Source organism: Myotis lucifugus, unplaced genomic scaffold (assembly GCF_000147115.1).
Source record: "Myotis lucifugus unplaced genomic scaffold, Myoluc2.0 scaffold_97, whole genome shotgun sequence".
NCBI classification, from domain to species: domain Eukaryota; kingdom Metazoa; phylum Chordata; class Mammalia; order Chiroptera; family Vespertilionidae; genus Myotis; species Myotis lucifugus.
Window position 1 is genome coordinate 485,351 of NW_005871145.1, and position 15,972 is coordinate 501,322.

Sequence of the window (15,972 nt, forward strand, 5' to 3'; positions counted from 1 at the left end):
CTGGAAGACCCTGATTCAGGTGATTTGGAGAAGTTCCTGTATTTCTAACAAGTCAGCCCAGAAGATCTTGATAGGGATGGTGTGAGGAACACACTTTTATTTTTAATTATTTTTGTTGTTTTTTTAATAAATCTTTATTGTTCAGATTATTACAGATGTTCCTCTTTTTCCCCCCCATAGCTCCCCTCCACCTGGTTCCCACCCCACCCCATGCCCTTACCCCCCGCCACTGTCTTCATCCATAGGTGTAAGATTTTTGTCCAATCTCTTCCCACACCCCTCACACTCCCTTCCCCCCGAGAATTGTCAGCCCATTCCCTTTCTATGCCCCTGCTTCTATTATATTCACCAGTTTATTCTGACTTAATTTTTAGATTCACTTGTTGATAGATATTTATTTGTTGTCACTTTGTTGTTCATAATTTTTATCTTTACCATTTTCTTCTTCTTCCTCTTCTTAAAGAATATCCTTTAGCATTTCATACAATCCTGGTTTGATGAACTCCTTTAGCTTTTTCTTATCTGTGAAGCTCTTTATCTGACCTTCAATTCTACATGATAGCTTTGCTGGGTAGAGTAATCTTGGTTGTAGGTTCTTGCTATTCATCACTTTGACTATTTCTTGCCACTCCCTTCTGGCCTGCATGGTTTCTGTTGAGAAATCAGGTGACAGTTGTATGGGTACTCCCTGGTAGGTAACTGACTGTCTTTCTCTTGCTGCTTTTAAGATTCTCTCTTTGTCTTTAGCCCTTGGCATTTTAATTGTGATGTGTCTTGGTGTGGTCCTCTTTGGATTCCTCTTATTTGGGGTTCTCTGAGCTTCCTGGACTTGTAAGTCTATTTCTTTCATCAGGTAGGGGAAGTTTTCTGTCATGATTTCTTCTAATAGGCTTTCAGTATCTTGCTTTCTCTCTTCTTCTGGTACCCCCAATATTCGGATGTTGGTATGTTTGAAATTGCCCCAGAGCTCCTTACACTATCTTCATATTTTTGGATTCTTTTTTCTTTTCAGGATGGGTGTTTTTTGCTTTCTCGTATTTCAAATCTTTGACTTGATTCTTGGGATCCTCTAGTCTGCTGTTGGATCTCTGTATATTATTCTTAATTTCAGTCAGTGTATGCTTAATTTCTGACTGGTCCTTTTCCATTTTTTTGGTATTCTTATTAAGATCTTTGAAGGTCTCACTAAGTTCCTCGGAGGTTTGTAGAAGATTCTTGAGTAATCTTATAACTGTGGTTTTGAACTCTATGTCCAATAGTTTGCTTTCCTCCATTTCTTTCATTTGTGACATGTTTCTTTGTCTCCACATTTTGGCTGACTGCAAGGACCCGCTGTGTCTATAGTAGAAGAACTGCTGTGCTAGAGACACCCTTATGGGTAGGACTTGCTTCAGTGGGGCTTTGGTGCTCACTGAGTCTGCCTCTTGAGTGTGTCCCTTATGGATATGAGGAGCTGAAATCTGGTATCTGACCACTGGGTACCCTGGCTCCTAGATCTCCAAGTCAACCACTGTGTGAGTCCACCCAGCAGGAGCTACAGCAATATCAGCAGATTTCTCCTCTTTGTTTGGGGTTTGGAAGTTTTGGAGTCCTCTGACCCAGCTGCAGTTTGTTAGGTTAGGCTGCAAAAGGGCAAGTGGTTCCTTTGCCCTGCTGCGCACAGCTTGGGTGGGGATGTAACTTGAGTGGGGCGGGGTCTCAGTGAATCACCAGGGTGGAACAAACAGCAATGGCTGTTGTCAGCTGACTCCGCAATTCCTCACGTCTTCGCGTCCCCACAGTAACAATGATCCCTGCGAGCAGCTCTGCGAGAAAGCCACCCTTGCTTTCCGACCCGCTGCAAGACAGTCCAGTTTCTCCCCATAGGAGTCTGGGTCCCCAGAGTAAATGAGTTCAGTGCATTCTCACTGTAAATGAGTTCAATGCATTTGGGAGCTTGTGTCTCCTTCCAATTGAAAAAACTGTGCACCCAGTTGCAGCTCGCCTCGCATGCGCACGCCTCCATACCTCTGCTCTTGGCGCCTCTGCACCTCCTACCCAATCTCAATGCACTTTTTTCTTTCCTTCTAGTTGTAGAACTTCCACTCGGCCAGCTTTCCCGTGGTTCTGGATGATAGCTGTTTTGTCTTATAGTTGTGGTTTTAATGTGGTTATGGGGGGTAGCACTTACAGGTTTATACCTTATGCCGCCATCTTAGTTCTCCAGGAACACACTTTTAAAAGACAAAATTTACCTCTGTTCCTCTCAAAAACTAATTCCAATCCCTACCGAACTTTTGTCCAGTAACTCTTCTTTTTTCTTATGTTTACAATGCCCTTCCCTTATTTGTCTCCATTCATTTTAAAGAAAAAAAAAAGGATAACTTGTACAAAGCCCAGTTCTCAGGCTTACATCCACTTGCCTGAGGAATTCTTGGCTTCCCCCCAGGTCACATTATTGAAAGCATTGGGCCAGGAATTTTGAAATGAAATCAAATTTTTCAGATCTTCTGTTTACCCTAATGATACTATTTAAATAACTCTGCAGCTGGATAATTTCTGCCAACTCCACAACATGCCTTATTATTTATTGCTTTAGAGTATCCAATCAGCTACAAGTGATGATATATAAATAAAAATGTTCAGTGGGAAACATTTTATAATGGTAGAAGTTTTCCAATATAGAACACATTCCCTATCTTCCTCTGGTCCACAAAGTCTCTGACTTCATGTCAATGAACAGTTCCTTCAGTTGACTCATTAGGAACCTAGTTCTTCTTGGAGTTCTATGCTGCATAGTGACGCCTGAGTCAGTTCAAGTTTGGTGTGGTGGAGTCTATAAGGTGGTAGCCACAGAAGTTTCTCCATTGCCACACTGAGTGACTGCAGAAGGTGGTGTGCACACAGGTCTACAACAAGACTTCAGGTAAGCAGATTGTTTTGGACAGCAGTGTCTTGTCTTTTTCAGCCTTCCAATTAATTAGGATCCTGGTTCTAAAGAATTTGTATTTATGATGGTTACTAGACTTATTGCGGTGATCGTTTCGTAATGTATAAAATATTGAAACACTATGTTGTACACTTGAAACTAATATACTGTATATCAACTATAATTAAAAAGAATTTTAAAAAGAATTTGTATTTATATTCCCATGACAATTCTGTAACTACCAATTTGTACTTCTTAATCCCTTCACCATTTCCACCTAACCTGCCCAACCCTCCTCCCATGAGACAATGGTCAAAATTTTCTCTCTATGAGTCTGTTTCTGTTCTGATTGTTTGTTTGTTTTATATTTAGTTGTTGATAGATATGTATTTATTGTCATTTTATTACTAATATTTTTTATCTTTTCTTCTTCTTTTTTTTTAATTGACTTTTTACAGAGAGGAAGGGAGAGAGATAGAGAGTTAGAAACATCAATGAGAGAGAAACATCGATCAGCTGCCTCCTGCACATCTCCTACTGTGGATGTGCCTGCAACCAAGGTACATGCCCTTGATCGGAATAGAACCCGGGACCTTTCAGTCCGCAGGCCGAAGCTCTATCCACTGAGCCAAACCGGTTTTGGCTCTTCTTCTTCTTAAAGAAAACTCTTTACATTTCAAATATAATTCTGGTTTGGTGGTGACAAACTCCGTAGCTTTTCTTGCCTGGAAAGCTCTTCATATGTCCTTCAATTCTAAATGGTCAATAATATTGTAATAACTATGTACGGTGATAGATCGGCACAAGATTTATTGGGATGATCACTTAGTAAGTTATGTAATGTCTAATCACTGGGCTGTATACCTGAAACTAATATATATTGTATTTCACTGAAATTGAAAAATAAAACATAATTTAAAGTCAACTCAAATACTCATCAACAGGTGAGTAGATAAATAAATTGTGGGATGCTCCTACAGTGGAACACTGTATAACAGTAAAAAAAAAGATGGAGTCTGAATGCACATGACAACATGGATAAATATAAAAAAATATGTTGTGTCAAAGAAGCCATACACAAAAGAATATATAATGTATAATTTCATTTATGTGAACAGGCAAAAATAATTAATTGTTATAGAAGTCAGAATAATGGTTATCTCTGGGGCGGGGGATAAAAATAACTTAAAGTAAAAAAAAGAAGAAAATAAGAGATTGCAGAAATCCACTCCCCTCTGGAAAAAAAAAGAGAATTTTTATTTGTTAATTCATTTTTTCCCCTTGCAAACTCTTAGACCTGAGCTCAATATTGGGAACTAATTCCTAAAAAAATTGTAGGTCCCTGGAGCCAGAAAGTACTTTAAAAATCTACAAAGCCAGCATGTGTTATTTTGAACTGGTAAGATGTCCAAATCCTTTCCTTGAATTATAAAGTATTGGTATGTGTGTGCCTTTCCCTGCCACCCTCCAGACCTATAGTAACACTGTGAGTAAAGACAAGAAACAACATTCTCCTTGCCTTCAATCCATGGTTCTAAAGTGTTCCTTGTCCATTTGCATAGAAAAACTCTTCCTTCTTTGAATGAAGTGTCATGTGGCTAAGATGAAGTTTTTTACCCTTTCCTGTTTCTCTCTGACAAATTTCTCTCTAATCATTGATGTATTTTGGCACCGGGTTCACAGATATTTCTCTCCATTAAACTCCTGTCACATCCTGGTGACATCTATGATACGTACAACACCCATTTCCTTATTGACGTCTCTATTTTTTAAAATATGTTTTTATTGATTTCAGAGAGAGGAAGGGAGAGAGGAAGAGAGAGATAGACACATCAGTGATGAGAGAGAATCATTGATCGGCTGCTTTGTGCATGCCCCCAATTGGGGATTGAGCCTGAAACCCAGACAAGTGCCTTGACTGTAAATCGAACCTTGAGCTCCTGGTTCATGGGTCAATGCTCAACCACTGAGCAACACTGGATGGGCATGACTATTTCTCTGACTTGAACTGATTTACTTCTGAAATCCTAACCTCTAATAGCCCATTTTTTTATTCCAATCTCCTATTCTCTGAATACATCCCCCCTACCTATCACCATTGCTATTCTGTGATCCCATAAAGTGCTTTTATCCTTTGTTCTCTTCATCTTTTCCCACTTGAATAGTCCCCATCCTAATTTAATTCCCCCTTTCTCCTAGATTCCACAATTTTAATTTACTTTAAAGTGTCTCTTTCCTTTATTCTCAAAAACTTTGCCACTTATCTGCTGCTCTAAGTCTGGAAAAATTTAACCCTGCTTCATTTCAATTTGTCTTCTCTTCTTCTGGTCTCTGGGGGTACTGAGATCATACATGTGGATGAATACAACTCCCAAATGATGGTTTTCCACCTGCACCTGACCCTAAGTGATGTCTTGCAATTGCTCTATGTATTCCTACTCTGCATTTTCTCTAACTATCATCAGAGGCCATTCAAACTTTAATTTTTAGCATTAACACCCTATTTTTTTCTCTTTGCTTTTCTGGTGCATTCCCTCACCCTACTCACTTCCGAAAGATGATTTTCCATTCTATTTCTTCCATAAAATAGATATTTAGAGATAACATGTCAACTTCCTGTTCTTTCTTCTACTCTCAAGTGCTCACACACATATACCTATATCCACACCTAAGCTAAAAGATTTTTTCCTTTGTGTAGAAGAGGTATTCTTTCTGTACAAAACTAATCCCAATACTTACACATAGAGGTGTGACTGAAGATAGAATGAATTAATAAACATAAAGGATTTGAAACAGTGCCTGGTCCATTGATTTAGCTATTTTTCTTTCCCCTTTCCATCTCTTATTAAGTCCATTAGCCCAACAATTTCTGTCCATCTTACCTGCTTTCTGTAGTTAACATCAATAAGCTTATCTCTCTCATCTAATAAGAAATGCCTTCCTTTAAGCTCCTGCAGTCTCCAGCCCTCCTTCTTACTATCATATCCTTCTTCTTCCTTTCCTGGTGCAGCTCTTTGAAAGACTTATCTTCATTTCCTTACATTTCATTTATTCTCCAATCACCTTAACCTGGATTTCTTCCTCCATCATTCCATGGCATATCTCTCACCAAATCAGAAATCAATTCCTAACTCCGAAATACATTGGCATTTTTGTGCTCATCTCTCTTAGCCTCTCAGCAGCATTTGACTTCTCTGATCACTCTCTTCTTTAAATGAAGTTCCTCTTATTTTGACTTCTGAGATACTGCTCTTATTTTTCACACTGGTTTGTTTTTTGTTTTTTGACAATTCTTCCTTAGTCTGCTTTGTTGGCCCCTCTTCCTCTCTTATCTTGTTAAACATTTATATTCTTCAACTTATTTTTATGGATGATCACAACAGAGTTTCTATTGGATCAGGTTAATCCAGAAAAATTCTACTGTGAGAAGGCCTTATGGTTGGAAATAAATGGCCCACTGGGGATTGAGCCTGCAACCCTGGCATGTGCTCAGACTGGGAATCAAACTGTGACCTCCATATTTATAGGTCAATGCTCAACCACTGAGCCACGCAGACTGGGCTCCCTATCCATTTTTATATTACTAATTTGGGATTACATCATATATTTTCTTGACTTTATAACATGGAATTTTCCTATGTCATTAAATACACCTTGAAGACAGCATTGTAGTGGCTGCCTGGCAACACATTATTTGGATATGCCATCATTAACTTAGTCATTTCTCTATAATAGATGTTGGATCATTTCTAAATTCACAACCTAATACTACAATGGATTACCTTGTGTTTATACCTTTACAGATATCTATCATTTTCTTTCCTGGAATGAGTTTCTAGAAGGGTAATCCTGTATAATAAAAGCCTAACATACAAATCGACCAAACAGCAGAACAACCAGTGAAATGACTGGTCGCTATGACATGCATTGACCACCAGGGGGCGGACGCTCAACGCAGGAGCTGCCCCCAGCCTGTAGGCCCCAGGCCAGACAAGGCATGTGCCAGCAGGGGTCCCTTGATAGCCCCACCAGTCGCCCCGCAGAGGGAGGTGACCGGGGTTGGTGAGGGGGTGGGGCCGGCTGGGTGACAGGGCCAGCCAGCTAGCGGGCTGGCACTGCCCCCCAACTGCCCTGCCGGTTGCCCCACAGATTGACTCTGATCACCGGCCATGCCTCAGGACCCTACCCATGCATGAATTTCATGCACCGGGCCTCTAGTTATTGAATAAAAGGGCTTATTCTTTTTTTAAGGTTACTAGAATATAATTCCTAGACTTTGACAATTTATACTTGGGTAGTATCACTGCTAATCAACAATTTTCTCTCCTCTGATTTTGTTTATTAGAAGAAAGGGACTACACAATATGGTCTTCAGAATCTTTTCCAGAAAATCTCATTCTCTCATGATGGCTGAAAAATACCACTGATGCTATGGCAACATTAGAGCATGTGTCTCAATGCCTGGAGGGGCCTTGAGGATCCCTAGAGACAGTGCCTGAAAAGATACATTATTCTCTATTTGCATCTGAACAGCTGAAGACATTCACCTCTCAGGTCCTTGGTCTGATTTGAATCAAGTGGGCTTTTGGAGATTTGTTTCACCAGATATGTTAATGTTACTTACCTTGGAATTGTAGAGAAATCATCAAGGAGACCGGAGATCCAGTTGCAGCTATGGGCTTTAGTTTCTTATTTGTAAAACTAAAGGGTTGGATTAGATAATTTCTAAAGCCCTTTACATCTGACCAGTGTACGGTGTCCTAGGTGGCTTCACTTTTCTCCTCTCCCTGGACACCTGTCTAATCTCTCCAGGTGTTTTTGTTTGTGTGTTTATTTCTTTAGATCATCTTCCTGAGAAAAGGGGGCTGAGGTGTTACACAAGATGTTTGTGATTAATGAACCCCAGAACCTGCAGATTCTGTATGATTCCTTGGAAAAGAGCATCCCTGAGTCCTATAAGGTGAGAGAGTAGTGGGTGATGTTGGGAGACAGGGCTGAGGTGTAAGGAGGATAGATTCAGGGCTCAGAACCTTTCCCAGGTGGATGGAAGTCCAAGTTTAAAGTCAAATTCCTTCTTCAGGGATGATTTTAATAGCTATATCCATTTACCTACCTTACTCTTTTTCAGCTTCTTAAACATCTTTTGAGCTAACTATATTGCTATCTCTAGTGGATACTTCTTTACTCCAGGCTATTGCAATAGCTCCCTGTTTTCAATATTACTATCTCACCTACAACTTGGTGAGCAAGAGTCATCTCTGAATAAATATAATCATATCATTCCTTGTTTTAAAATTTCAGTAGAGGTTCAGTATTCTGTCTATAGAATAAAGTCCACAATCCTTAATTGGGTATACAAAGGTTTATTAAAAAATGCTCCAACCTCTTATATTCCATCTCCCAACATTCCCTTGTCATATACCACATTACAATTATTGAGCCCCTCACTGCAGGTAGTTCTGCAGGTAGAATACAATCTGCTACACCTTTAAGAATTCATTAATGCTTTTTCTCCTACCAGGAAGTACTTGCCATCCTTCTCTCTTTATCTTGCCAGGGAAAAATTTTACTTATCCCTCAAGGCCCAATTCAAGTATTACTTCTTCTATTAGCCTTCCATCACTTCCTCCCTGGGACACCACACCACCACACACATACATGTATCAGAACATGTGTCCCATTATGATCAGACCAGGTATTTCTCTCCCCTTCCAGATTTAACTTGAAGGCAGTAGACATGTTATTTCCTCTTTGAATTCTCTATACTTGACAAACATCTGATATATAATAGATGCCCCATAAGTAATATGGTATGGTATGAAATTTAAAAAATGGGGAAAAATGCTATGAATGTTTAAAAAATGAATGAATGAATGAATTTCAAGGGACCCAGGTTTTTTAAAAAAATATGTTTTTATTGATTTTTAGAGAGAGAGGGAGAGAGAAACATTGATGTGAGAAACATTGATCGGTTGCCTCCCACACATACTCCCCACTAAGGATTAAGCCTGCAACCCAGGCGTATACCCTGACCAGAAATTGAACCATCAACCTTTTGATATCTGGGATTATGCTCAACCTACTGAGCCACACCAGCCAGGGGAAGGGTCTCAGTTCTTAATGATTCAGCTATTAACTTGGATTTTTGTGGATCCTTACTGGGCCATTTTGAAGCATATCTTCCAATAAATAGTCCAAAGAACTATTCTGGAAGCCCTGGTTCTATCCTGTTCAGTCTCCCTAACTCCTGGTCTTATTTCCTATACCAGATCCAAGGCTCTATTTCAAAGAAGAACTTCCTCTCCTGTTTTGTTCTGTTGCTCTTGTAGGTATATGGTGCCATTTTTCACATTAAAAATAAAAACCCATTCAACCTGGAGGTGCTGGTGGATGCCTGGCCAGATTATCAGATAGTCATTACTCGACCTAAGAAAGAGGTGAGAGCTCAAGCTACTGAATACCAGGCTGGTCATGCTCTGGATGATTTCTCTGTGGTAATGAGAGAACTGAAGCTGGTGGCTGGGAAGAACAACCTTGGCATCCCTGATTCATGTAGGTTTTGAAAGGCTGTTTGAGGGAGAAGGTAGGACAGTGAGATTAGGCATGGGAATAGACCAAATAGCTAATAGTACAGTCTTGTAAATAACATTAGGATCCCATCTAGTGCATTCTTTTCTATTAAGAGTCTGATCATAGCCATGCACCTCAACATAGAAGCCTATGGCTGGAAGTGGTTAGAAATGTTTGTCTTTCTCTATGACTTAATAAGCACAATACAATAATACTTAAGTCAGTATTGGGATTGAGATCTAAACCTGCCAAGTGGCTTGATGTGTGACCTTGGGAAGACAGCTGCTCTCTTAACTATAAAAAATAAAGTTGTTAAAATTACTATGTGAGAGAATTGTTAAACAACAGATAAATCATATATATTTAATCAGAATGTCTTCCCCATCTTCCAGGTTTGGGGAGTATAAGCAGTGAATTCCTTCCATCTCAGAATAGGGATATTTTACCCTCCCCCTATTTACATAGTCATTAGGTGAGTTAGAACACATCACCTGCAGTGACCCCCAGGACCCCTCCCCCCGCCCCCCCTGGGTGTCCGAAGCAGAAAGTAAGCAGGAAAGCAGGGGCAGACCTGGCCCTCTACTCCAGGTGCTGCTCTGAGCTCTGGATGATGGATCTTTCTCAAAGTCCTCTTTATTCACATGTGCACCAAGAGTCAACTGCCATGCCAGCCCCAGAGTGCTGAGTCAGAATTAGCTTAGGCATTGTCTCCTCACAGACTCAGGGTTGACCGCCGCCCCCCCAACCCTGTTTCTTATACTTGTCTTTATACCAGAGGCACTCTCTCTTTTAGATCTTTATCTAACCCTGATGCCTCTTCCATCCCAGACAATGGAGCTACTTACCTACCCTCCCAAGGGCAGCTGACTTCAGTACACCATCAGAAAGGAAACATCTTTCATAGAGACATAGCGGGGAGTGAGGGGGTGAGAGATCAACCAAAGGACTTGTATGCAAGCATATGAGCATAACCAATGGACACAGACAGGAGGGGTGGTGAGGGCATGTGCTGGGGTGTGGGGCGGCTGGGGAGAGGTCAAAGAGGGGGGAAAGGAGACTTACATAATACTTTAAACAATAAAGAATTTAAATTAAAAAAGAAAAGAAAGGGAACGCCGTCAGTGTGTCAATAGTGACTTATTATTCAAGGGATTCCAAGGCCATTTTATACACCTCTCTCAGAAAAACAGAGGGTATCATGTCTCTAGCACTCCAGACATAGGCAAGAACATTTGGTAAATTATAGTGCTATGTAAATTTGATTGATATTTGTTATATCAGGAGATGAAAGATGATCTGGATCACTATACCAATACTTACCACATCTTCACCAAAACTTTTGACAACTTGGAGGAAGTCCTGGCATCCCCCCAGGTTATCAACTGGGAGCAAGCCTTCCAGATCCAAGGTAATTGGTCTGAGTGAATAGGCAAAGACCCCCTGGTTTGTTCACAGTCGATATGGATGGGGTGATGCTGAGCCTGTCTTTCTCCTCTCTCCAGGTTGCCAAGAGAACTTGGGTGAGGCAATAAGAAAGGTTTCAGCTTCAAAATCAGTGCAGGTGGATTACACGAAGACCAATCTCGTTACGTTTGATATATCAGAGAAATTCAAGACATCAAGTGATGGCAATGTGAATTTGATGGAGCTAACTAAAATGCTCAACATGGATGAAGCTAGCAAGTGAGACTTTTTTTTTTTGCTTCCCAAATTCCTGATAGAATCATTCAGTTGCCATGTAAGATTAAATTTGGAAATGTAAGATTTGAGGCTAAATTATGATGAGGTACATAGTTGCATGGGTAAAGGAAGGAAACTTGGTTTGCTGAGCATGGGCAGTGCCTTTACTAGATGAGTCCTTTACCTGCCAGAGTACTGGACCTCATGGTGGCACTGAAAAATCTTTACTTTTTGCAAAAATGCTACATGGTGTACAAAATATACAAGTAGTCAAAATAAAAAACAAAAGTTTGCCTACGTGGATTCTCCACAATCTTTCATTGTGGTGTAAATATGCTTAGCATTGGTGTTTATGCTTTTAGTACTATGTGTGATTTTGTTGTTATTTTTTCCTATTTTTTAAAATAACATACACACATACTGTATTGCAGCTTACTTTTTTCACTCAGCCAATATATTATATACATCTTTCATGTAAGCTCACACGGATATCTTGCATTTATTTGGACAGCTGCATAGATTTCTATAATAGGGAGGTACATAATTATATATTACCATATTAACACACATTTAATTTATCTCCAGTTCTTCCTAATAACAAAAATTCTGTAATAAATATCTTCATAAACAGATCACTGCACAAGTTTTATAAATAGTTCTGAAAGATGGACTCCTAGAATTGAAATGGTGGGATCAAAAATATGTACATTAAGTGAAGATATTACCAAATTCGATGGTAAAACTTTGACGAATTTAATATGTGATAGCATAACATCTGAAACTACCTAAGTGTTTATCAGTAAGGGCATGGATAAATTCATTAAAGTATAACCCAAACACTGGAATAATATGCAGCTATTAACAAGAATGAAGCAACTCAACCTGAATTGATAAGAAAAGAATTCCAAAATACATTGCTAAGTGAAAAAAAGAAATGGCAATTCAGATGGACAAAACATTGTATACCATATGCTATCACAGTATGTACACATGGAAAATTGCATAGGATTACCTCTAGAAAATTACCTAAATACATTTTATGACTAGTTGCATCTAGAGAAGATAACTGGGTAATAGGGGATCAGAGAGAGAAGTAATTATTTTCAGTTAATATCCATTTATGCTTTATAACTGTATTACTAATTCAAAAGAATAACTAAAATATAAATTCCCACTCACACATACCATTGATTTAGCTGGGAGAGCCAACGATATTTAAATTTTTCTTTTGTCTATCTGTGTTTCCAAATGCTAGTTATTCCACAGGAGGAGGCAGGCGACAAGGCTCCAGGCCTTTGAGGAAGCAGGACTAGGATCAGGTCAGGCACAGAAAAGAGCAAAAAGAAAGCCTCACTCCTGTGCAGATGATTTAGTGCCCAGTGACCTCACCCTTGAGCAAACATAGATCCACTTTGAAATTGACAAGTTTCTGAAAACTCTTACTCTTTGGGAAGGGCTAAAAGTTCTTTGAAATCTTCCACCTGCCCCAACCTTCCCTGCCACAGAGGATGTTTTTCTGATTTTGCAGATAAGAACACTAACTCTCAGATAACTTATCCATTGAGAGAATCAGGATTTGTTACCACCCCAAAATCCAACATCTCCCCTATATTGATGCTTCTCAAATGGCATTTTTGATACTTCCCATTTGTTGATGGGCTTTGGGACACATGCAGCTGTAAGATTAACATTACTCTCATCTTCCTGCGACATACATTTTATTGAATTATCTGTTAAAATAAATATTATCTTGTCTATTTAGATATTTTGTGTAGTAGAATTCAGAATCCACGTGTTTCCCACGTGAACCTTCAAAGAAAATTCAGCCACATGAAAGGTCGCTCTGGGGTACATCTTTGTTATTTTAGGAACATCAGCTCATTTTATTCTTCCTTGAGTATTTGCTTCGGCTTTTTCTGAGATGTGCTTTCTGTATCATAAAGTAATTAGAATTTTCTCCCTCTCAATTATTTGGGAAGATTTTGAAGCAGACATAAAAACAGTACTTTTATTGTTCATCTGTTTCCTCCTCTAAGCTGTGGGATCCTAAAGAAAAGGAATGGTATCATATTCATACTCTGTAATCCTGGTGTTTGGTAAAAATTGGCTGAATAAATTCTTTTTTTTCTTGGCAGGAAAGGAGACTTTCCGAGCATCTTCTTGGATGCCTCACATGCAGGGCTTGTGAATGAGTATTGGGACTTTGGAAAAAATGAGAGGAGCTTGAAATATGTTGAACACTGCCTCCAGCATTTTCCAGGATTTGGCGTGCTGGGTCCAGAGGGGGTTCCTATCTCTTGGGTTGTGATGGAACAGTCCTGTGAGATAAGAATGGGTAATACTGTCCCTAAATACCGACGCCAAGGCAACATGGTGCAAATTAGTTATCAGGGGTTAGAGTATTTTATTCAGAAAAAAATGCCGTTCTATTTTCATGTGGCAGATAGTAGAGAAAGTTTCATACAGGCACTGAGAAGCTTTGGATTTAAGTTTCTTCCTTGTGGCTGGCATCAGTGGAATTGCACCCCCAAGAAATATTGCTGATTGGTGCCATTGCCCATTTCGAGCCTTTATTATCAGTGAAAACACATCAGCACAAACACAAACATGGTAATCTATATTAGTGCAAGAAACATCATCCAATTATCTGGGGTCCATGAATTACCTAAGCTCATCCTTATGTAATATTTTAATTTTCCTCCTCATTCAATTTATAGAAAATTAAAAGCTTGGCCCATGGATGCCATACTTTTCCTTGATAGTGACAGACATTTCTGAATTAAAATCACCCAATGTCAATCATTAGTGCCAAGAGAATCCTTTAAGAGCAATATTTTCTTCTTTGAAGATGTCTTTTGTGAAAGAATCCTGTTTTTTTCATGCTTCTATCTTTGAAAATAAAAAGTCTGTTTGAAAAATGTCTCCTCTGGTACCCTCCCCTACCTCTTACAAAGTTTTCCAAAGTACTTTTCAGAAGCACTCAGTATCATTGCTTTGGGTCCTGGGTGCTTTGGGTCCTTTGAGATATTCTCCTGAATTAAAGTATGGGACAGTTTGATTTCCTTCTTTTTCCTTTTTTATTTTTTTAATTTCTTTATTGATGAAGGTATTACATATGTGTTCTTAGCCCCCCATGATCCTCCAGACCAGTTTCATTTTCTGACTAGCTTTTATTATAGGGGTTTGGTAGGTTGAGTTGTGTGTCTTCATATTCAAGATGATTTTTATATCTATGCTGTATTAGTTTTGTAACAAATGACCACAAACTTAGTGGCTTAAATCAACAAAATATAAGATAATATTATCTTACATTTCTGCAGTCAGAAATCCAAAATAGGTCTGATGGGATAAAAATCAAAGTGCCAGCCAGGCCTGTTCCTCTGGAGGTTCTTAAGGAAGAATCCATTTCCTCCTCTTCTCCAGTTTGTCCTCATTCCCTGGCAGGTGGCCCTCTACTTTTATCCTCTTTACTTAGCCTTTGTTTCTGTATTCAAGTCTCCCTTCCTCCTTACTAGGACACCTGTGATTACACTTAGGGCCCATTTGGGTTGTAACGCAGGATAATTTTCTCATCTCAAAATGCTTAATTTAATCACCTCTTCAATATCATATGATTTAACATTCAAAGCTTCAAAGGGTTAACACCTGGACATCACTGAGAGTCATTGTTCAGCCTATCATGTATGGAAATTGAGTTTATGTTTCTCCATGAGCAAAGCCACAAATGCTTCCAATCTGAGACTGATTAGCATTTCTCTTTTTTAAAAATTACATCTATTGGGGTGACATTGGTTAATAGGGTCATATTGGTTTCAAGTGTACATTCCTATAATACATGATCTGTATATTGCATTGTGTGTCCACCAACCTCAGTCAAATCATCTTCCATCATCATATACTTGGCTTCCTTTACACTTAACCATTCCCCCACCGCCTTCCCTCTGGTCACCACCATAATTTTGTTTGTGTCTATGAGTTTCAGTTTTATATCCTACATTTAAGTCAAATCATTCAGTTCTTAGCCTTCTCTGACTGACTTATTTCACTTAGCATAATATTCTCAAGGTCCATCCATTTTGTTGCAAAGGGTAAAATTTTCCTTCCTTGTTACGTCAGAGTAGTATTCCATTGTGCATATGTACTACATCTTCTTTATCCAATCCTCTATTGAAGGACACTTGGGTTGCTTCCAAATCTTGGCTATTGTGAATAATGCTGCAATAAACATATGGGGTACATATATTCTTTCATGTTTTAGGTTTCATGTTTTAGGTTTCTTCAGATAAATTCCCCAAAGTGGAATCACTAGGTCATAAGGCCATTCCATTTTTCATTTTTTGAGGTAACTCCATATTGTTTTCAACAATGGTTGCACCAATCTGCATTCCCACCAACAGTGCACAAAACTTCCCTTTTCTACATCTTCACCAACACGTGTTTGTTGATTTTTTTGTTGATAGCCATTCTGACAGGTGGGAGGTGATATCTTACTCTGCTTTTAATTTGCATTTCTCTGATGATTAGTGACATTGAACATCTTTTCATATGTCTATTGGCCATCTGTATGTCCTTTTGGATAAGTATTTATTCAGGTCTTTTGCCCATTTTTAAATCGGATGCTTTGGGTTTTAGTGTGTGTGTGTGTGTGTGTGTGTGTGTGTGTGTGTGTGTGTGTGTGGAGAGAGAGAGAGAGAGAGAGAGAGAGAGAGAGAGAGAGAGAGTTTTTAAGTTCTCTGTGTATTGTGGATATTAACCCCATGTCAAAACTGTTATTTGAAAATATCATCTCTCATTCAGTTGGTTGTCTTTTTTGT

The 15,972-nt window shown here is 39.1% G+C and overlaps 1 protein-coding gene across 2 annotated transcripts; it reads left to right on the forward strand.

The window, feature by feature from the left end:
- Positions 1-2,656: 2,656 nt before the first annotated feature.
- Positions 2,657-14,059, forward strand: GLYATL2 (glycine-N-acyltransferase like 2). Of its 2 annotated transcripts, none has more exons than XM_006091830.3 (6): positions 2,657-2,905; positions 7,751-7,868; positions 9,238-9,345; positions 10,760-10,886; positions 10,981-11,161; positions 13,294-14,059. In XM_006091830.3, exons 2-6 carry the CDS (start codon positions 7,791-7,793, stop codon positions 13,700-13,702), a joined length of 903 nt encoding a protein of 300 aa, XP_006091892.1. In that variant the 5' UTR covers positions 2,657-2,905; positions 7,751-7,790; the 3' UTR covers positions 13,703-14,059. The 2 variants fall into 2 exon arrangements, with proteins under 2 accessions (XP_006091892.1, XP_014313972.1); XM_014458486.2 differs by lacking the exon at positions 2,657-2,905 and adding an exon at positions 7,260-7,462.
- Positions 14,060-15,972: the final 1,913 nt, after the last annotated feature.